Raw genomic sequence first — 23,171 nt, 5'->3', positions numbered from 1 at the left:
ATTTTAATTAAGAAGAAAAAAGACAGGCAGTCATAAGTTGAAATTTTTAAGTTAATAAATTGGGAGTCTAGTATGAAAATTATATTCTAGTAAATACACATTCCATTTTTCCATTCTGCAATCAAACACTTATTTGAAAAGGGGCATTACCTGACAGAAGAATTGCTGCTGGGTTCCTGCTCCAGGTGTGTTGCTGAAGGTGCTGGTAGATTTGGAAGAAGAAACTGGAAGACGATGAGACACACTGACCGGGACTGGAGTCCTGTTTGGCTGGGTCAGCTGATCTCCCGTAAAGTTTGATCCTGATGCACCAGACTGAACTACAGACCCAAGACTAGGATGGGCAGTGCTGGCTGAACTGACAGCGGGGAACCGACTAGGTCCTGACATGCTTGTCACCGAGGGCATGGCGGTGAAGCCAGGTCTTCCTTGGGAAACGCTGCTCTGCCCGGGTGACAGGTGTAATACGGTTGGTGATGCCTGCTGCAAGGGCATCTGTCCACCGACAATCTGAGGAGAGGCATGATTGACTATCACTGGACTTCCAGAGGCAGCAAACGTCTGCCCAGACACTAACTGGACGGCGGTGTTCTGGTTGTTGAGCATCTGTCCAGAATATGGTTGGTTGGTCCTGAGCATGTTGGAAGAATTCCTGTTCAACATGACATGCTCTGAGGCCACTTGGCCAGAAATGAGCTGAGAGGATTGAGTCTGAAGAAGTTGCCCATTTATCGTCTGTACGTGGTGTACCGAGTTGGAACTGACGGAAAGGCTTGTAGGTATGAGGAACTGACTTTGGGGTGTGTGAGGCTGGCCCATGGGGGAATGAATAACAATACTGCCCCCAGCGCTGCTCACTGCTTGTGAGGTGACTGGCTTTCTTGTGTTCTGTTGGTTTACAATGTTCACGGACATGTGTGGACCAACTACTGAGCCCTGGGGTGAGCTTGCTGAAGCAAAAGAGATCCCTTGTTGTACGTGGTGTTGCTGAATTCCCAAATTGTTCACATTGTATGTATTTTGCTGACCCATCTGGATAGGCTTTGGCTGTATATTAATTGGGACTTTGTTTGAGTTTGGTGCAAGACCCCTCTGTATGATGATGTTATGCACAGGTAAAGACGTTTGAAAATTTGTGCTGTTAAATGGAACAGTAACAGGCTGCGCTACTGGACTAGAACTGGAGTTCCCAAACAAGGAGTTGCCATTAGGAGTCTGTCTATGAACCAGAAGCCCTCCACCCACATTTGATGGAGCTTGCTGTCCACTGCCCTTCAGTATGATTTGGGATCCATCTAGGTTATTAATAGTCATCATGGAAGGGTGATTACCAAATGACCCAATTAACTGTATTTGACCAGAACCACTAATCTGACTGCTATTAGACAAATGCTGGCTGGGAACACTGATCCCCACGTGTTGCATAAAGCCATGTTGCACACCCACTGTATTGCTTGCAAATGATGCTCCAACAGGCACGTGCGTCACCCCTATAGGCTGCAGCGTCTGACCTGAGTAATTAGAAACATTAGAAGCCTGAGTAAAGGATGCTGATGAAGAAGGATGAAGCTGAGCTTGTGCAAACTGTTGGCTTGAACCTATACTGGCATCCAAATATGCCTCTTCTGCCAATGTCTGTTCAGTGATATTGGCCTCCTGCAAGGATTTCTGAAGAATGTCGAAAGGTTGGTCCTCACTGAGATCAGGAAGAGGAGAAGATTCAAGTTCATCTTCAAGAAACTGAAGGCTACTTGAAAGTGGCAGTCCATCACTGGGCCCTTCTCCAAGCTGGTTGCTCACACCTTTGAGGGATGACTTAGGATCAGCATTCTAAAAAAATAAGCAGTATGTTACATGGCATATCCAATCTTTGAAAAAGATGCATTGAAAAATCTCACTTTTGAACATGAATAAAGCATAACAGTTTGCTTTCCAGGCACAACTCTCTAAACTGTCCATTTTATTTCCTTAGTAATGATGCTTAATGTTATGTTTGTAAGCATGCACATTCATTGCTCTGGTGAATTATTTTATAGAGAACAGAAAAATAACACACACATACTGAGGACTACCTAGAGCTTAGCTTCATTTTTTTGAGATACTGGCACAGACTATATATTTTTAAGATTACTTGCAGTCCAAGGCTTGAGTGGTACTCAGCCCAGAGTGTGTGTGTATCCAGGAGACAGCTATGTCTACTTCTTTGTACCTCAGAAGTCTGAGTGGGTTTTGGGGGCTCTGGGTGCTCAGAAGGTCTCTATTCCCCACCACCCCAGGCAAGACCAGTCCAGATATAAACAAGGTTCCAACATAAAATGAGTGAACGATCATTTGATTTCTTAGAAGTAATCAGCTTATTAAGATGCCTTATGGCCAGGTGCAGTGGCTCACATCTATAATCCCAGCACTTCAGAAGGCTGAGGACTGCTTAAGGCCAGGAGTTTAAGACCAGCCTGGGCAACATAGTGAGACCTTGTCTCTACAAAAAAAAAAAAAAAAATACATATACATACATATATATATATATATATTTTTTTTTTTTTTTTTTTTTGAGACAGTCTCACTCTCTTGCCTGCTTTAGAGTGCCATGGCATCAGCCTAACTCACAGCAACCTCCAACTCCTGGGCTCAAGCGATCCTACTGCCTCAGCCTACCAGGTAGCTGAGACTACAGGCATGCGCCACCATGCCTGGCTAAATTTTTCTATTTTTAGTTGTTTGGCTAATTTCTTTCTACTTTTAGTAGAGACGGGGGTCTTACTCTTGCTCAGGCTGGTCTTGAACTCCTGAGCTCAAGCAATCCTCCTGTGTCGGGCTCCCAGAGTGCTAGGATTACAGGTGTGAGCCACTGCGCCCAGCCCTCTACAAAAAATTTTTAAATTGGCTGGGCATGGTGGTGTGTGCCTGTAGTCCCAGCTAATTGGGAGGCTGAGGCAGGAGGATGGAGTGAGCCCAGGAGTTTGAGGTTATAGTGAGTTATAATTATACCACTGCACTCCAGCCTGGGTGACAGAGCAAGACCCTGTCTCTATTAAAAAAAAAAAAAAGCCTTAAAAACTACTTAACTATATAACAACATATCTTTAAGTAAAAATGTCTTTAAAAAAAAGCAAGTGGTATCCTATTCAAAAGTAAAAGTCAAACAACATTTATCAAACACCCAGTTAATGTGTCAGTTTCTGTCCTTACGCAGTAAGCATTCCAACTAGAGACAACAACACAGGTATATGAAGAGGACTGAACACAGTCAATGATAAATAAAATACACTCCACGGGCCCACAGTCTTTTATGGGACATGTCAAAACTGTAAAAGAAAATGATATGGAATTGACAGCCATTTTAAATAAGGTGAAGACAATGTGAATGTACTTAATATTACTGAACTGTACACTTAAAAACAGTTAAGATGATAAATTTTGCTATGTCTATTTTACCACAATTAAAAAGGAAAAAAGGTGAAGAAAAAAATTAAAAATAGATTAATCAAGAATGAGTACTCCAACTTGCAAGACTGTAGAAATTAGTATCCCTAGCCCAACCAGGTACTGGGACTGGATGACGGGAAGAGCTAGAGAGAAAAGTCAAGACTAGTTCACCTGATACCCAATCAACAGCTGAAATGGTCTGAGTTAGGTGGACGTTGTCTTAGGACTTGACGAATCATTTGAAAGGAAGTGAAGAAAGTAACTGAAAGCAAGTATGGCAGAGAAATATCAAGGCAACAACAAGCATCTCCCACGTGGTGCTAGATAGTTTAATGTTTTTACAGTGCGCAAATGAACAGACACATTTAAACAAATACCTGTAATTTTCAGAGCACTTTTAATATTTTTACTACACCTGACATGATGCAATAAAAGTTCCTAATGAATACATACTGAATGAAGCAGTCTGAAAAGTCAGAATTAATATTCACGTGGAAGAAGGAGAGTTGGTAAATAAAAATCATCAATGTGGAAGGAAGGGCTAAATATTTACTTCATGGGCTCAGTGGTGTCACACGCAATGATTATTCATTCAAAATGAGTGTCAGAAATGCTACTGATTCACAAGCCTTACAGGAAACCAGTGTTGTGACTTAAAGCCACTCTAACATGTGCAGGTGGTCTTGCATGACATGATCTGACATGTCTCACACACATGCAAATACTTAAAAGAATCATGCATCTCCAAGGACTTTCTGAACACCATTTCATTGTATAGATAAAGAAAATAAAGATCCTGATGATGATGGCAAGTTAATATTTATTGAGTACTGTACCAAATGATTTCCATGGACTAGCAAATTAATCTTAACCACCCTATGAGGTAGTTCAATTGTTATTCTGGTTTCATAAATGAGGAAATCGAACCTCACGGAGATTTAACCATTCATCTAAGGTTACACAGCTAGTAAGTGGCAGAGCAAGGATTCGAACCTGGGCAGCATGACTCTGTGCTTTAGCTTCCTCATCTATAAAATATGGATAATAACAGAACCACTTCATGGAATTATTGTGAAGATTAAATGAGGTTAACATATGTTAAGCCCTTAGTGCTAAGCACATATTAAATGCTCAACAAGTGTCAGTTAACATTTTTTTTCTTGTTTAAGATGAAAATAATTTGTAAGTTATTGTGATTAAGAATGATTCTTTTGGGCGGGTGTGGTGGCTCACGCCTGTAATCCTAGCACTCTGGGAGTCCGAGGCGGGTGGATTGCTCAAGGTCAGGAGTTCGAGACCAGCCTCAGCAAGAGCGAGATCCCGTCTCTACTAAAAATAGAAAGAAATGATCTGGCCAACTAAAAAAAATATATATATATATAGAAAAAAATTAGCCAGGCATGGTGGGTGGCGCATGCCTGTAGTCCCAGCTACTCGGGAGGCTGAGTCAGTAGGATCGCTTAAGCCCAGGAGTTTGAGGTTGCTGTGAGCTAGGCTGACACCACGGCACCCACTCTAGCCCGGGCAACACAGCGAGACTCTGTCTCAAAAAAAAAAAAAAAAAGAATGATTCTTTTAAGGAGCACTAAAGAAAAAAAAGAGAATGGTTTCTTTAAAGCTTATAAGGTTCAAAACTTCCTAATGGGACTTTCTCAGGTTATAACATTTCTGAGTCATTTTTAAAATGTTGAAAGCTTAGAAAAATGGCAAAATGACTCTTACATAGCTTGTCCTAATTGACTAAGTTAAAAGTAGAAAATGTCTATATAATTCAACAGACTTCCCTCCCATGTAAATTACAAAAGACAAAGTAAGGATTCTTATCAGATACAAAGGCAATTAAAGCCTCAGTTCGGAAGGCATCAACAAGACAGAAACCACTGGATCACTGCATTCGTTTCCAATACTCACACTAGAGTTGGCGAAAATTGAATTTGAATTGGCTGCAGAATATCCTGCATTAGTCAGGTCATCATTGTTCTGTAAAGGTACAAATTCGAGAAAGTGGTTACTTTAACTATAAAGAAGAAACAAAATTTATGTCTGTGATATTCTAAGTATTACTTACAGATTTATTACTAGGTCCATGCAGAAAATAGTTCAATGCTTGTGGGTCTCTAGAAAAGAAAAAGAAAAAACAGGGAAAATGACAAATACATTACCTATACTTAGGATTAATTTTTACTACAGTAAAAAGAAAATGAAATATTAACCTGAGTGAAATTCTCTTCCTATTTTAAAACAATTTTATTAGCAGTTTTTTGTTTTATTTTTATTTTGTTTTTGTTTTGATGTTGTCCCATTTCCTATTATCACTCATTTCTGGCTTCTGGGATTTATCAGAGAGCAAATTTAATAAAGGATTATTGAATTATGACCTCTATGTTAATCCATGTCTCTTTGTCGCCCTACTATATCTACGATGATTATTTAATTTTTACTTAAAAAACCTACCAGGTTTTAATATGCTATTAGGTTGTCTTAGTTCAGCAAACCTTACACATTTGATTTACTCTGGTTTGGGAATGAGCATCTTACCCAATAAGATCAAGGAGACACGAGTCATCATCATCATCCATGACAACTAGAAAGAAAGGAAGAGGAGAGCATTTTCAGCAAGGCAGATTAAAGCCAGTAGCATCAATGCAATACAAAAACATACCTTACACTTATTTGGATAAATAACTGTGTAATTCATGTGAGCGTCTCCTCTAATTGCTTATTATTCATGTGATTTTTAAAATTTTGTGGTCATTTGAGAGACAAAGTAGTTAATTGAAACTTTTTATTGAAAACAAATCCTTAACTTACAAGTCAAAAAAGAATCTAGACAAATCAAAGACAGTTGGCAGCAACCTCCTTCACATGCAGACTCCCCCAAGGGCTATAACCACGAACAGTAACTTCCTCAAACTATAGAATGAACAAAGGGAAAATAACATTTTTGTTTTTAGAAAAGATCTCATAGATATAGAGGTCTTTTAATTTTGCTACCCTGTTTCTAAACATAGTGATCAATCTAGATTTCTTGCCATATTCTGGCTATCTTTAAGGAAGACAGAAAAGCGAGTTCTCCCTGCACTTTGAGACAGAAGAGGGGGCACCCTCGCCCCAAGGCAGCCCTGCTACAGGCTCTGGCCCGAAGGCCCTGGGTCCCTCTGCAGCAGCACTGCCAGCGTTCAATTCCAAACAATCTATATCCTAACACTAGAATCTTTAAAATAGAAAATCTCAACCAAAAGTTCACCCCAGCTCCAGGCCCTGTTGCTGTCTCCCCAGCCAGCGACAACGTCAAGCTTAGCCAGCAAAACAACTGTGCGTTGGCTGAAACAATAACAACTGCACAAATTCCAAGAGAAGTTTTCCCCTGAGATCCGGTAAACTTACACTAGTGATCCGACACCTGGCAACACTGCTTTACACCCATTTCGAGCCATGCGTGGAATAATTTACATCACGGAATGCCCGGGCCAAGAGTTCTGGAGCAGTTGGAAAGAGCAGTTGTGAACGGCAGTTGGACGGAGGAATGAAATCCTGAAGAGATGCCCAGAAGAGGGACACACCCGGAGAAGGCAGAAGGGACAGTCTCTGCTAAAGGTTTTTCCTCTGTTAAAAATTCATCTTCTCTCCAGTTCCCCCAAACTTCCCCTTCTATCAGTCACACAGGCTAAACTAAGATACATTTACTCCTGCCACATGGAAGGTCACTTGCTTTCCTCAGGAAGAGTCTGGAAGGGGTAAGTAACCCCAGTGTGGGGCTTCCCCTTGGTGGGTGCATTCGTTCAGCTGCTGAATGATCTGGGAGATTACCACCCATTGGAGTAGAACCCGGTGGAGAGGAGAGACGATGGGTGAGAAAGGGAGAAGGAAGAGTGGGAAAAGCTTATCAAAAGGTGACATCCAAGGCTGAAACTGACAAGGGCAGCTGGCTAAGTGAAAGCTGCTTTTTAGGATTCAGACTTGGAGTTACTCAAGGGCACACTGGCATGACTGTACCAGCATAACATGACTTTGGAGGAGTAAAAACAGGACGGGAAGGGAAAAACAGGAAAGCTATCATAAAATAGATATACAGGAATCTGTGTGAAGGTCTTCCCTTAAATCCTGATGATACTTAGTAGGATAGAATCACATTAACATTGGCTCATCATCACACCGGGCTTGTCTCCCAGACATCACAATCACATGGAATAAATTAGCTAATTATGATGTATCATTAAGCCTATAAAGTGGGTATAATTTCTCTACTTCAATAGGACCATTTAAACTGTATCCTTTTAAATTTATTTTTTAAAGTGTTTAACAGTCTCTAGAACAAACCAATTCATAAAAATGTAAGTGAAAAATAGTCTGCACCAAAGAAAAACCATTTTCGCAACTCTCCCAGCTTCCCTCCCTCCCTTACCCTCTTACCTAGTTCCTCTGCTTGATGAGATGCCCTATGGGCTAATAAACAACCTCTGAGACAGGTGTCACTGCCACCAGCACTTTCAAGCACAGAGAACACGTGCAACCCCAAAGTTCAAAGTGACAAACTATTCCTTCAGTAGCCTAAACCAAAGAGCAATTTTATGATATTGAATGAAATTAAAAGCCACTGTACATCCCTCTACCAAACAAAATAGGCTGGTCAAACACTTGACTTGAGAGAAGGCTGCTTGGAGATAACCACCCCCACCAGCGGCATCAGGCCCCCACCAGACAGGCTCCTCCAGCCCCCCCGTCGGCAGAACTCTAGGAGCCTTTACAGCCAAGGTTACAGCCTGAAAGAAAGGGCACCCTGAGTCTACTTTTTTAAAGGCCACACTCTCTTCTGACTTTACAAAGTTTCAAATGAAAAGAGATGACCCTTATCCCTGTACCCCCAGCTTTTGATAGTGCCAAAATGCAGTCACGATATAGCCCAATACAGGGTTTCCTTCCCCCCCTCACCCCCGAGGTGACATATGGTCCACAAAAGTAAATTTACTGAAGTAAAATTGTAAAAATTGACTATGATTCTGTAATGGGACGACAACCTGAAGATCAGACGCTAATGACTCAAAAGGGAAGAGTTCCGTTTTCTTTGGGAAGATTCTCCCTTTACTTGTGGGCTCTTGAGTCTCTCTTCTCATTCAAGTAATAAGCTGGGAGTCACTAGATGGGTAGCTGGCACCAGGTGAATTTTATGAGTCTGCATGAAAGATGAGTCCCCCTCTGAGGGGAAATTCCTAGATGAGCAGTTAGAAATTATTTCTTGGCCCAACACATGTGAATAAGACACATGACCTTCAGTAATAGCAGCTCTGGACAAGAGCCTTTGTCACGGAGGGAAGGGAGCTGTAGCTCTCACAAAGTCTTAGGTACCCCAAGAGTCCAGAAATCACTGCTCTGGACACCTGACTACCACTCTAAAGCTAACATTTAAATTGTTCCTAACTATATCAACAAATACCTTGAATAATAGCGTTTAACCAAGAAAGAGGACACAGTGTAAAAGTGACATTTCAAATCAGTGGGGAAAAGATGTTAACCATAAGGAGAAAAGAAGGTGGATCCATACCTCACATCCTACACAAAACTAAATTCCAGATGGATCTAAGAGTAAAGAACCTTAAAGTACTAGAATAACATATGGGATAATTTTTTTTAATTATCTTGGAGTGGAGAAAGTCTAAGTATGTCATAAGACACACAAGTCATAAAAGAAAAAACTAGCAAATTCAACAACATAAAACTTTAATATTCTGCATGATAGGCCAGGTGCAGTGGCTCACGCCTGTAATCCCAGCACTTTAGGATGCTGAGGCGAGAGGATTGCTTGAGGCTAGGAGTTTGAGACCAGCCAGGACAACATAGCAAGACCTTATTGCTAAAAAAAAGAATTCTGCATGATAAATGAAAAAACATACCATAAACAAAGCCAAAGACTAAAAAAAGTACAAACAAACAAAAAATAACTGGAAAAAATACTTCCAACTCATATCACAGGGGGCTTTTCTCCTTAAAACATAAAGAGCTCCTATAAATAAAAAAATTTAATCAGGAGCCTTGCGGAAAATCAGTCAAAGGATAGGAATAATCAATTCATCAAAAAGGGCCAGGTGCAGTGGCTCATGCCTGTAATCCTAGCACTTTGGGAGGCCGAGGTGGGAGGATCACTTGAGGTCAGGAGTTCGAGACCAGCCTGAGCAAAAGCAAGATCCCATCTCTACAAAAAATAGAAAAATTAGCCAGGAGGCTAAAATTAGCCAGGTGGCATGCACCTTGTAGTCCCGGCTACTCGGGAGGCTGAGGCAGGAGGATCGCTTGAGCCCAGGAGTTTGAGGTTGCTGTGAGCTAGGCTGACGCCACGGCACTCTAGCCTGAACAACAGAGTGAGACCCTGTCCCAAAACCAAACAAACAAAAAACTAAAAACAACAACAAAAATTCATAAAAAAGGAAAGACAAGTAGCTCCTAAACATATAAAATAATCAACCTCATTTATAATAAGAAAAATGTAAATTAAAATGAGATACTATCCTGTCAGAATGGCAAGGATAAAAAAGTTTGATTAAGGACTAAGCTGGGCAGGGAGGGGGCAAATAGGAACTTTGATACACTGACAGAGTATAGGCTCACATAACCTTGAGAGAGGTCAGCTTAGCACTATCTTGCAAAATGTTAAGTGCAGAAATGACTGTAACACTAGTCCCTTCTGGATGGCTGGGGAACAGAGGAACATACACTTTTCATTTACATGTCCTTTCGTACCTTTTGAATTTTGGGCCACATGCATGTAAAACTATTAAAATATCTATCTAATAAAACAAGGAGAAGAAGGAGACAGGGTGATCAGTGAAACACAAGAACCTCAAGTCAGGCTCACTCTCATTACGCATCCCCCAGATGCCAAATACTCAGAACATTTTAAAGCAGCCCAGTGGCCTCAAGAATCATCTACACTAGCTGTCTAAAAGGGAATGCTGCATCTTAAAAACAGTTTGGTTTTCATTAAGGTCACAGAATGACTTCAAAGGGCTCCAAGGCAGAGATACGAAGGAAGACGACAGACTATTTCAATTTTTTTCTCACAGAGGGAGAAAAATCTAAGCTCTCATAATAAGAAACATACTGGTTTCAAGAACAGATAATTCAGGAAAGCTAGCTGAGCAAATCAATTCGGCCTATTTAAGACGTTCTAAGCCAGTGGCAGTGGAAGAAAATTAAGCCTGACCTTTGAGAGTCAGGAAACAGGATTTCAAATACTTCACAAACTGAAATCTGGTATGTGAGCACTATTACAAATGTTTGTTTCTTCCCTTTTCTGTTTCTCTCTTCTTCCAAAAACATAGTCTAGCAAAGATGATGACTTACAAGCTGAAAATGTAAAAGACCACCAGAAGTCCACATGACAGGCTATCTTACCCAAGTATGAAAAGTTACTGACATCTGCTTTATTTGTATTAACTTAGTATAGTGTGAGTCATAATTTCCCAATAATTTACAAACAAATTTATGTCTACAAGGTGCTGAGGTTAGCAAAGGGATTGTGGAGACTTTATTTAAGCAGCCATGAACTATGGAAGAGTTGCAGAGTCTTTGGAATCCTGTTTTCTCTGCCTGACCTATTAAAGGTATAATGAGCCGCAGTCACTTTTATTTTCACCCACATATTTAAAATTTTCAGTGTTCTTCATTCATTTAAGGAAATCCAGATTTCCATCTGGTATCATTTTCTTCCTCCTGAAGGATTTCCTTTAATATTTTTTGTAGGGCAGGTCTACTGATAAGGAATTCTTTCAGCTTTTGTATATCTTTAAAAAGTATTCTGCCTTCATTTTTGAGATATATTTTCGCTGGGCATATTGTTGAAGAGTGATTTTTTTTTTTTAACTTTCAGTTCTTTATAGATTTTGCTACACTGTTTCTGATTTGCATTATTTCCAAAGAGAAGTCTGCTATCATTCTTTTTTTTTTTTTCATAATGTCTTTTTTCCCTCTGGATGCTGTAAATAGTTTTTCTCTTGACCACTAGGTTTTAAGCAATTTGATTATGATATGCTTTGGTATAGTTTTCTGCATGCTTCTTGTGCTTGGGGTTACTTAAGCTTCTAGAATCTATAGGTTTATAGTTTTCCCTCAATTTAAAAAATTTCAACCATTAATTTTTTCACATACTTTTTGCCCTTCCCCCTCCTTCAGGGACCACAATTGCACATATATTATTAGGCTACCTGAAGTGTCCCACAGCTCGCTGATGCTGGGTTTTGTTTTGTTTTTGTCTTTTTATCTCTCTGGCTTTCATTTAGGATAGTTTCTATCCCTATGTCTTCAGGTTCATTAACCTCTTCTTCTTCAGTGTCTAATCTGCTGTTAATCCCATCCAGCGTATTTTTATTTTAAAACATTTTAGTTTTCATCTCTAGAAGTTCAATTTAGGCCTTTTAAAAATATTTCATGTCATTATTTAATATGTTTAATCTTTCCACCTTGAACTTATGCAAAATAGTGATAGTGGCAACTTTTTAATGTCTTTCTCTACTGATTCTATCATCTGTGTCATTCCTGGATCTATTTCTATTGATTGACTTCTTTGTCTTCATTAAGGGTGGTATTTTCCTGCTTCTTTGCATGCCTAGTCTTTGGGTTTTTTTTGTTTTTTTTTTAAGAGACAGGGTCTCGCTCTGTTACCCAGGCTGGAGTGCAGTGGCATGATCTCTCTATAACCTTGAATTCCTGGGCTCAAGTGATCCTCCTGCCTCAGCCTCCTGAGTAGCTGGGACTGAGTTAGCCACCAAGCCTGGCTAATTGTGCATATGTGTGTGGGGTCTCACTATGTTGCCAAGGCTGGTCTCGAACTTCTGGCCTCATGTGATCCTCCCACCCTATCTCCCAACTTGGCCTCCCAAAGCACTAGGATTATAGGTGTGAGGCACCCTGACCAGCCATGCCTGGTCATTTTTGATTGGCTGCCAGACAATGTTAATTTTACATCATCAGGTGCTGGGATATTTTTGTATCCTTATAGATATTTTTGAGCTTTGTCTGGGACAAAACTAAGTTACTTATAAACCGTTTGAATCTTTTGAGGCTTGCTTTTAAGCTCTGTAAATCTTTACTCTAGGACTCGTTTTGCCTTGTACTGAGGCAACACCCTTCTGAGTACTTCACTTGATGTCCCCCGAATTACAAGAATTTTTGCACTCTTGTAAGGTGGGAACACCAACTATTTTCTACCCTGTGTGAACTCCAAGTAGTATTTCCTCTAATCCTTTCAAGTGGTTCATTCTCAGGGTAGTTTTCTCACACACATCAGTTACCAGCTTAAGACTTGAGGGAGACACTCGTAGATCTCAGAGTTTTCTCTGTGCAGTGCTCGCGCTCTCTCTGGTACTCTGCCCTGTGAACTTCAGCCATTTGCAACTCCCGGCTGTAGCAGCTCAGCTCAGGAAGATCTTCAGACTCCATCTGAGTTTCCCCTCCCTGAGCTATGGCCTGGGAATGCTCTTAACAGTAAACTGGGGCGATTATAGGGCTCATCTCCTTTTCTGCCCCTTTTTAGGAGTCACTGTCCAGTGCTGCCTGATAGCCAGTGTCTAAAAACCATGTTTTGGCCGGGCGCAGTGGCTCACACCTGTAATCCTAGCACTCTGGGAGGCCAAGAAGGGAGGACAGCTTGACGCCAGGAGTTGGAGACCATCCTGAGCAAGAATGAGATCCTGTCTGCATGAAAAATTTAAAAAATTAGCCGGGCATGGTGGCGCACATCTGTAGTCCCAGGATGCTGAGGCAGGAGAATCACTTGAGCCCAGGAGTTTGAGGTTGCATTGAGCTATGACGATGCCACTGCACTCTAGCCCTAGGCGACAGAGTGAGATTCTGCCTCAAAATAAATAAATAAATAAAAACCATGTTTCATATATATTGTCTGATTTTTAACTTTTTTACATAGAAAGTTAAATCTAATCCCTTTTACTCTGTCTTAACCCTATAGTCATTTTTAAGGTTTTGCAAAAAATCACTTTCAGAGGTAAAGAACACTTTATGAGTTCATCAGCACAGATTACAGGATTAGTATATCTTGAAAGAGGGAGGAGAGGAGAAAGGAAGGAGGACAGATATTTAAATTGTTTGCACAGTTTTTTCCTATGCTTCCTTTTGTTTTCTACCGTGAAGAATAGCTTATGAAATGGGAAAGCCTGCTTCTTTAATTCCTACCTTTAATAAAGTTGTTCAATGGGTATAAAGAATATTCATTATTCATTTAACAAACATTAGCACCAGGTACTATGTTAGGGGTTGGGACTAGCAAATGAATATGACATAAATGTAATAACAAATGCAAATATCCTGAACATTTTGTAGGACTAGGAAAGCAAGGCTGAAAAGTAAACCATTGTGTTTAAGCAATTTTCCAATGAGTGTCATGATCAAAAACTTATGTTGTGAATAGCCACTTACCCAGGGCAAGTAAGTGCTTACCTTTTACTTATTGTAATTGTTCTGGGCTGTTAAATTTTGTAATTGCAAGACTTCACCTTCTGGCATGGTTCCTGCTTTGAAGGAACTCACTTTATTTTGGAAGCAGACATGCAACAATTGATTATCATTGCAATGTGAGAAGCTAGAATTTTTGGCAGGGGTTCTAAGCTGCTTCAGGTGAAGTTATTCGGCTTCTTGTGAAATAATATGACATCTTGCTAGAGGATGTCATAACATAAAAATATAACATAAAAAACATAATATTTTCACAATTATATCCATTTGTAATAAAAAGGACCTGTCAAACTCAGTATGACTGGCTCTGAGTTTTTTAGTTATTATTCAACCAAAGATTTCTTCATTCATTTTGTCACCAGGTAGAGCCTTCTAGCAGCAAAGAGAAGAAGGTGAAAAAGACTAAGAAAAATTATTAGGAGAAAAACTTAGAAATTCCTCAAAGTTGGGAAAGATGACCATTAACATTGGCAGCATAAAACTTTGGTTCAAGCCCAGGCTCGGTGGCTCATACCTGTAATCCTAGCATCCTGGGAGGCCAAGGTGGCGGGAGGATTGCTTGAGCTCAGGAGTTTGAGACGAGCCTGAGCAAGAGTGAAACCCTGTCTCTACCAAAAAGAAAAAAAAAACAACCTGGCGTTGTGGCACACGCCTGCAGCCCCAGCTACCCAGGAAGCCAAGGCAGACGGATGGCTTAGAGCCCAGGATTTGGAGGTTGCAGTGAGCTATGGATGGCACCACTGCACTCTAGCCCAGGCAGCAGGAGATTGTCTCAAAAAAAAAAAAAAAAAAAAAGGAAAAATAAATGGAATCTTGTCCTCCACCATGACAACTCTCGGAGACTGTGATTCACCAGGAATCTGGATCTGGGGTTATTAGTCTTCCTTGGGAAAATTTCAGGCAAACAGGGGAAGCAGTTCCAGGTCTGACTGCAGTCGGGTGGGACCTACAAACAGGGCCTCTGGGTGACTCAGAGATACAAACTGAGGCTCCAACTCTCCAAACCCAAAGGAGCATTCAGTTTCTTGGTAATTTGGCTGCAGGGAAGACGCTGCAGGTAAAATCTTATTTGGGGATGCATCACTCTCAGCTACCTTCAGTATTGGTCCCTTTCCACTCATTCACACCAAATAATTCCTCCACGTCTTCCTTCCCCGTTTACTATATTTACTCATATTTACATTAGAAAGTCAGCTCCACGGGGGCAGAGGTCTGTTCACCAACAAACCATGGTGCCCAGAATAGCACCTGGCACATAATAGGAGCTCAGTAAACATTTTTGAAAATGAACCTATCACCCTTCCCAATGTGTTGGCCACAAGATGGCAAACCTGCAACAGAATTGGGCATACCAGGGAGAGAATGTTTATTCCCTTTTCCTTGAAAACTTCAGTTTTCCAAGAAAGTATGTTTTTCTTACTTTGGAGATCAGGTTATTCCTATGGAAAAACACACTAAAGTGGAAAACAAAGAATTACATTCTTTGTATATATACAATGGGGCTAAACATTTCCCACTATTCCCTTACGCTCTATTCTAGTCAAACTGCCACTTTTCCCAGCCTCCAAACACAATGCACACTTTCCCAGCATCTGTCCTTGGCCAGGTGACAATTTCCTTACCCAAAATGTCTTCCTCTCCAATGTCTACTGAAATTCCCACCATTATTCAAACCTAGCTTGACTCCTACCTCTGTGAATCCTTTTCTGATAACCTTGGGCTGTCTTTAGAATTCTTCATCCAGAATTCTGAAGGCAACAACTGTGTCTCCGGACATAGATCACACACTGCTCTGTACGGCTGTCTTCCTTATGTTCATCTTCCACTCCCAAGTAAAGCAGAGCCCAAAGTTAAATACACCATAAAGTGCTATGAGAGTACTGATGAGAGAGCAATTAATCCTCTCACCCCGAAGGCAAGCAACTTTGGACTGCATGGTTTTTTGGCATCAGCTGAATATACTGGCTCATTACCATAGGCACTAGCCTCATTTGTACTTCTACCCACTCCACCCATCCATGAGGAAACCTTGGCTCTCTGGCACCTTGACTGTTTAAAGTCTTCAAAACTTACCAGTTTTTCAATTCTTTGACTTTGCACATACCTTTCTACTTAGAAGACAAAAGACCTTCTCACCCACCTCTGAGTGGACAACTGACAACACCTACTTATCCTTAAGGCCTTTCTTTACTTTTATTTAAATCTCCAAGCAAAATTAATTATTGACTTATTCATGTACCTAGAGCATACCTGACATCTTACCACCTGACGCATGAATGACAATACAGCCATGCACTGCATAACAATGTTTCAGTCAACTCCTGACCACAGGACCACATATAGATAGTGGTCCCATAAAATTATAACGCCATATTGTTAATGCACCTTTTCTATGATTAGATACACACATACTTTTCATTGTGTGACAGTTGCCTGCAGTATTCAGTACAGTAATATGCTGTGCAGGTTTGTAGCCCAGGAGCAACAGGCTACACCATATAGCCCAGGTGTGTAGTAGGCTATACCACCTACCTCAGTGTAAGCACATTCTATGGTATTCACACAATGACGAAATCGCCTAATGGTGCATTGTCACAACGTATCGCCATCATTAAGTGACACATGACTGTATTTTGTTTTTCTGTCTCCTCCATTAGTTCAAGGTTCCACAAAAGCTGGGTCAGTTTCTTGTCATCATTGTATCACCAGAGTTTAGTGCAATGCCTGATAACTGTTTATTCAGTTGAATTACTTTTATAAGATTTTGGTCTCCAAAGGACCGATTTTTTTAGGGGTAATATCAGGTAAATAGTACTATTTACCTTCCAAGAACATGCAGTTACTCTACACATGAGCATTTTCTCATAATCATAAAGCACAGGATCTAGGACACAGGGCTAGTCCCCCATGGTCCAGGATCAAGTGGCTCATGCCAAGCCCTTGTTCTCTAGCCAGGTGTCTCTGCAGTGTAGAAAAAGCTATGAGGAATCAACTGATTCTCACCTCGGTTCCAAATCAGATGGTCTGATGGCTCAACTCTCTCAGGAATAAGGAAAAGCCTTTTTTTTTTTTTTTTTGAGACAAAGTCTTGCTCTGTTGCCCAGGCTGAAGTGCAGTGTTGGGATCATAGCTCACTGCAGCCTTGAACTCCTGGGCTCAAGCAATCCTCCTTGCTCAGCCTCTGGAGTAGCTGGGACTACACACACATAACTATACTCGAGTACCACCACACCTGGCTAATTTTTTTTTTTTGTAGAGATAGAGATCTTGCTATGTTGTCCAGGCTGGCCTCAAACTCCTGGCCTCCAATGATCCTCCTGCCTCAGCCTCTCGAGGTGCTGGGATTACAGGCGTGAGCCACTGTGAGCTACCTGGCCTTACCAGAAATACCATTTTTTAAGATCCACAGGACATCCTCCTGTGATGGTGGTTTTTAAAAAAAGCAATCACAGGACAACAGATTGTGTATCCTTCTAAGATAATCCATTTAATATTTAATAAGCCTCTTTAAAAATGGATTTATGGCCAGGCACAGTGGCCATAACTCCTACTTTAGGAGGCCAAGGTAGGAGGATTGCTTGAGGCCAGGACTTTAAGACTAGCCTGGGGTAACATAGCAAGACCCTGTCTCTACAAAAAAATTAAAAAATATTAGCCAGGCATGGTGGCATGCTCCTGTAGTCCCAGCTACTAAAGAGGCTGATGTGGGAGGATCTCTTGAGCCCAGAAATTCAAGCTTGCAGTGAGCTATAATCTGAACAGCCTAGGCAACAGAGAAAGACCCTGTCTCTTAAAAAACGTGGGAGGGGAGAGATTTATGTACTGAACATACATATAAAATGATTCTTTGAGGTCTCCAAATATTTAGCACAATAATTTATTACACTAATAATAGTTGTGTCCATCAAAAGACTCAGAAGTAAAGACTTGAACAATTTGTGGCACAGCCATGTATGGCTTTTTGAGGGTACCAACACTAGACAACAGTAGAGAAAAGGAGAAAACCAAATCTACAATGAGGAAAAAAACGGATGCCTCAAGAAAAATGTTTTTATACTTCTGTATTGTGTTTTCTAAGAGACTGTTGTGCATTTTAATAACTATGGAAAACAATACACAGGAAATGATACAAAGAAATGCTGCTATCCTGATTTTTATTAAATATTAAGAAACATTAAATTAAAATTATCTTTTTGATAATTCACAATATTTCAGTACATAGACTAATATGTATTAAAAAGATAAGTTAACTCTTCAGTTATATTACAAAATTTCAATTAAAGATTAATTTTTGTATTATATTTCCAAATAAAAGTTGAATTTCTATTTTAATCATTGATTGCCATATCTATTACTTTCTTCCATTAAAAATAGTCAAACAGTTAGAGAATCAGCTCTCAGTGACAAGCTGACTTAGGCAGCGGAAGGAAGCAATGCCAACACTGCAACTAGCTATCCATCCATAAAGATGAGCCTGGTCATATATCAACCAGTAACACATTAACAAAAATTTTAGGAACAGGAATAAAAACTAAAAGAGCCCAAAATATGTCTTATTTATATCTTCTCCACAAAAACAAACTATCTAAATATTAAACAGAAACTGCTCTGACACTTTTCTGATTTCTAATATCTCTTAAAAATGTAATGGAGATTTCTCTAAGTCATTTATGTTTGTCCTAGTGAAAAGGGGATTTATTTTAGAGAATATTTTAAATGAAATAAAAGCAATAATCCTACCAGTATGACTTTTTCTACTTTTAAAAATAATGGACATTTTTGTATGATGCCAGTCATAAATAGTAAAAAAAAGTGGGAAATTGCTGCTGCATTCTCATCCCACAGTCACAAAATTTACTAAAATACAATATGGTAAAAATTAAGCTATTAAAATGATAACTGCCTAATAGAGGGATGCTATTGCTCAGTGTTAGTGCATATTTTGTATATATTACTCTCCCTATGTATGGAACAGCTTAAAAATATTTGGAAATGGCAGTAATCATAAACAAAATATATTTTTCTTTTTATTAAACATTAGTGTTAGCAATCTGGTTAAAGTTATTTTGCAAACTCTTGACTCTCGTTGCTCTTTGTCAATGAGTAACATTCAAAATATTTTGGCTTTATGGCATGTTCCAAGAAAAACAAGCCCTATGAAAATAACTAACAATGTTCACAAACAAAATTCCATTTTACCAAGTCAATGATGTTACCAAAGAAGAGATGCTGAAGATTCCCTTTTTAAAGGCAGACTCAAAAGGAAGATATGCGGACAAAATCAATTTTTTTAATGAGAAAACAAGAGGACTATTTTTTTTATAACTCCCTTTTTTGAGAGAAGACTATTTTTAAGCTTAAAAATGTTTTAAGAACACGGATAAAAAAAAAATATATATATATATACACACACACACACCCCATATTATTCCAAATAAGATTTCACAATGAGTTTCTACAAAGATTTTAAAGACATTGAATTAATCTCATCTCTCTAAACTGTCTTTAAGAGACATACATTTCTACCTAGGGTGAAATCTTTTATAAGCCCTAAGAAATGGCATGTGAACTGAAATTTATATTTGTAGTTATTTCTATCAAAAGACCATAACATAGAGTTTTAAGTTGGAGAAGATAAAAAAGTTCTGGAAAAAGATGGTGGTGATAGCTGCACAACAAAAATTAATGCTCTTAATACTACAGAACTGTATACTAAAAAATCATTAAAAATGGCAATTTTATGTTATGGATATTTTACCACAATAAAAAATATAATACCTATGAATATTCTTATCAAAAATAAAAAAAGATTGTAAGAATTTGTTTAAATATAACTAGTTGTACTTTTTTTTGCAACAGGGTCTTGCTCTGTTCCCCAGACTAGAGTGCAGTGGCATCATGACAGCTCACTGTAACCTCAAACTCCTGGGATCAACTGATCCTCCTGCTTTAGCCTCCTGAACAGCTGGGACTACAGGCATGCACCACCACACATGGCTAATTTTTCTATTTTTTGTAGAGGTAGGGTCTTGATGTGTTGCTCAGGCTGGTCTCAAACTCCTGGCTTCAAGTGATCCTCCCCCTCAGCCTCCCAAAGTACTAGGATTACAGGAGTGAGAGCCACTGCACCCTGCCTAGTTATACATTTTTAATTTTAAAAAGTCTATTTCTTGAAAAGCATTCTCTTCCTCCAAGCTGGCAGCTTCAGGATAGGTGCTCTCTGAGGGAAGACAAGGGATCCATGGCCCATCAGTTAACACCAACCTCAGCAAGCAATGAGGCGGAGAGGTAGAGGCGGATCACCCTCAACCTACTGACTAGTGCCACATGGAGCTGTAGTGAGAAATCATCTAATGAAGGACGGGGTTCCTAACCCTTTCTGTGCCTTTTGCTGTCCAGTGAAGTCTATGGATCCCTTCTCAAAATAATATTTTAGGATACATAAGACATGTATTAATAGGATTTTATTGAAATACAGCTACAAAAATGTTTACATTGTAATAGTTACACATGTGATTCTTTATCAATGCATTAAAATACAAGGTTTAGTGGGAGTCTAGTAATACTACCATTTGTAAGACAGTAATCTTTCAAGATATCTGCAAATATAATATGAGGTAAAAATATTTCCACTGGCTAAAAATTTCCCAGGCAACATTACTGCAGTTGGCTCTCTGTACCTGTGGGTTCTGCATCCCCAGATTCAACCAATCGCAGATTGAAAATATTCAGGAAAAGAAAAAAACAACAAATAAAAGTAATACAAATGAAAAGTACAGTGGAACAACTATTTACATAGCATTTACATTGTATTAGGGATTATAAGTACTCTACAGATGACTTAAAGTATACAAGAGAATGTGCATAGGTTATATGCAAATACTGCTCTATTTTATGTAAGGGATTTTTGCATCCTCGCATTTTGGTATCTTTTTTCCCTCTTTGAGACAGGGTTTCGCTCTGTCATCCACGCTGTAGTACAGTGGTACAATCATAACTTACTGTAGCCTCAAATTCCCGGACTCAAGACATCCTTCAGCCTCAACCTTCCAAGTAGCTGGGACTACAGGCACGAGCCACCATGCCTGGCTAATTTTTTTTTTTTTAGAGAGGGGATCTCACTATGTTGCCCAGCCTGGTCTTGAACTCCTGGCCTCAAGCGATCCTCCCGCCGTGGCCTAACCTCCCAAAGTGCTGGGATTACAGGCGCAAGCCACCACGACTGGCTGGATTTTGGTATCTTTGGGAAGTCCTAGAACCATCCCCTGTAGATACTGAGGAATGACAGTACTACTGTGGTTTGTGGCCTTCATTCATAGATTTAGGAAATTATAAATTTCAGTTGGAACTTAGCGAAAATAAAGATGAATTTTTTTTTATCTAAGTTCATATCTGTCCCCCTCAATTATTATTATTATTTTTTTTTAGACAGAGTCTCGCTTTGTTGCCTGGGCTAGAGTGCTGTGGCGTCAGCCTAGCTCACAGCAACCTCAAACTCCTGGGCTTAAGCGATCCTCCTGCCTCAGCCTCCCAAGTAGCCGGAACTACAGGCATGCGCCACCATGCCCAGCTAATTTTTTCTATATATATTTTTAGTTGGCCAGATAATTTCTTTCTATTTCTTTTAGTAGAGATGGGGTCTCGCTCTTGCTCAGGCTGGTCTTGAACTCCTGACCTCGAGCGATCCACCCGCCTTGGCCTCCCAGAGTGCTAGGATTACAGGCGTGAGCCACCGTGCCGGGCCTGTCCCCTTCAATTCTATCCACAGATCCTTTAGGGGGTCAATCCATGGAGCTCTTGTACTATTGGAGTCCCAGGCAGTCGTTCAATATGTGAAGTGAATAAATTCAACCTGGTAATAAACACAATGGGATTCTAAACATCTGAATATAATTCCCAAGATATTTCTGTATTTGCTAAGCACACAATGGTGATTTCTACACCGTGTTTCAATACACTGTCTGGCAATGCAAAGATGTTGAAGGTGCTGCTGGATGCATGGGGTGGTAGCGGCACGCTGTCCATTTCCACAGTGCAGAGGCACAGTCTTCAGAATCACAAAAGTTATCAAAAGAATCCCCTGACTGAACAAGGTCAAGTAAGCTCATTTCCTGCAGGCTTAGTAGAGAGCAACAGAAATTCATTTTATCATTTCAAAAGCCTGAGACTACAGTAGAGAAGCCCATCAAAATCTCGACCTTTGACCAGCCCTAGATACAAAAGCAAATTTCACCTGATGAACATACAAGTCTTTTCTGGAAAGCTTAGTCAAAATCTACATCTTCATTCTCCCAAAATCCAAAGTGGAAAATAGTCACAAAAATCATGTACTTTTCTAGTTTTTATATGAATGTTTGGGAACTGAATAAGCATCTAAATTAAAACCATTTTCTATACTTATTTCTGGACTATTATGCTATAGATTATAGATCCCTCTTGGAAGAGAGAGGATCAAGTAACTTAAAAACAGCCTCCAGGTGGTCCTATAATAAAACAATAAATTTCTCTTCTAAGGCCAACGAACTTATTTAAAACAATATCATTCTGAGGATGGCAGTCACATATCCTAGGATTTAAATAGCGTTAGAGGAAATTATATGCCTGACTGAGAACACAGTTCCATCTTCCAAGACACGTGAACCTATACCACAACTCTTTCCCTTAGAAAAAAGATAAAGACTTTCATTTCATTTCACTCTATCTTCTATCACTTGTGGGTCCATTTACAACAGGACAGACGTGTAGTTCTATTATTGCAGTTACTCAGTACCACCTCTTTGGACAAATGAGAATGATTTTCTCTTGCTTCATTATGTCTTCATAGTTTTGTCTTAAGAACACCCAATTTTCCTCTCTAAATATTCAAATTCTTAGATTTTGCCTCACTTAGTAAAATTATTTTTCTATGAAGGTTTGTCATTAACTTTTTCCTAAACTCTGACAGCTTGTAACTTTTGTTAACAATTCTCTTAACCTTTGTTTCATAAATTTTTAAGAAAGCACATTAAAATAGCATGATATATTGAGCAGTACTACTGTAATGTGTCATACTAATGACAGGAGGACTCAATTCAATGATTATTTATTTATTAGGTCTGTGCTGAAGGGGCGATGTAAAGAATTAAAGAAACACAAAAACCACAGAAGCAGTAGCCAGTTGTGGTGGCACAAGCCTGTAGTCCCAGCTACTTGGGAGGCCGAGACAGGAGAATCGCTTGATTCTAGGAGTTTGAGGCTGCACTGAGCTATGATCCTACACTGCACTCTGGCCTGATGACAAAGCA

General features: G+C 39.7%; 1 protein-coding gene across 3 annotated transcripts in view; it reads right to left on the bottom strand.

Annotated features, from left to right (window-relative positions):
* BICRAL (BICRA like chromatin remodeling complex associated protein) overlaps positions 1–23,171 on the bottom strand; it is a 72,560-nt gene that overhangs the window by 30,186 nt on the left and 19,203 nt on the right. Inside the window, exons 1-6 of one of the 3 annotated variants that reach the window (XM_045541961.1) lie at positions 7,840–7,880; positions 6,814–7,017; positions 5,965–6,010; positions 5,495–5,543; positions 5,338–5,406; positions 151–1,830 (exon numbers count right to left, since the gene is read on the bottom strand). In XM_045541961.1, coding sequence (XP_045397917.1) covers positions 151–1,830; positions 5,338–5,406; positions 5,495–5,543; positions 5,965–6,005 — 1,839 coding nt within the window. In that variant the 5' untranslated portion in view covers positions 6,006–6,010; positions 6,814–7,017; positions 7,840–7,880. Of the gene's footprint in view, positions 1–150; positions 1,831–5,337; positions 5,407–5,494; positions 5,544–5,964; positions 6,011–6,813; positions 7,074–7,839; positions 7,881–23,171 lie in introns of those variants that run through there. The other 2 variants (XM_045541959.1, XM_045541960.1) reach the window with 2 other exon arrangements.

Source organism: Lemur catta, chromosome 2, assembly GCF_020740605.2.
Source record: "Lemur catta isolate mLemCat1 chromosome 2, mLemCat1.pri, whole genome shotgun sequence".
Lineage (NCBI taxonomy): Eukaryota > Metazoa > Chordata > Mammalia > Primates > Lemuridae > Lemur > Lemur catta.
The sequence above is the reverse complement of the archived record's forward strand: the minus strand, read 5'-3'. Positions and strand labels throughout refer to the sequence as shown.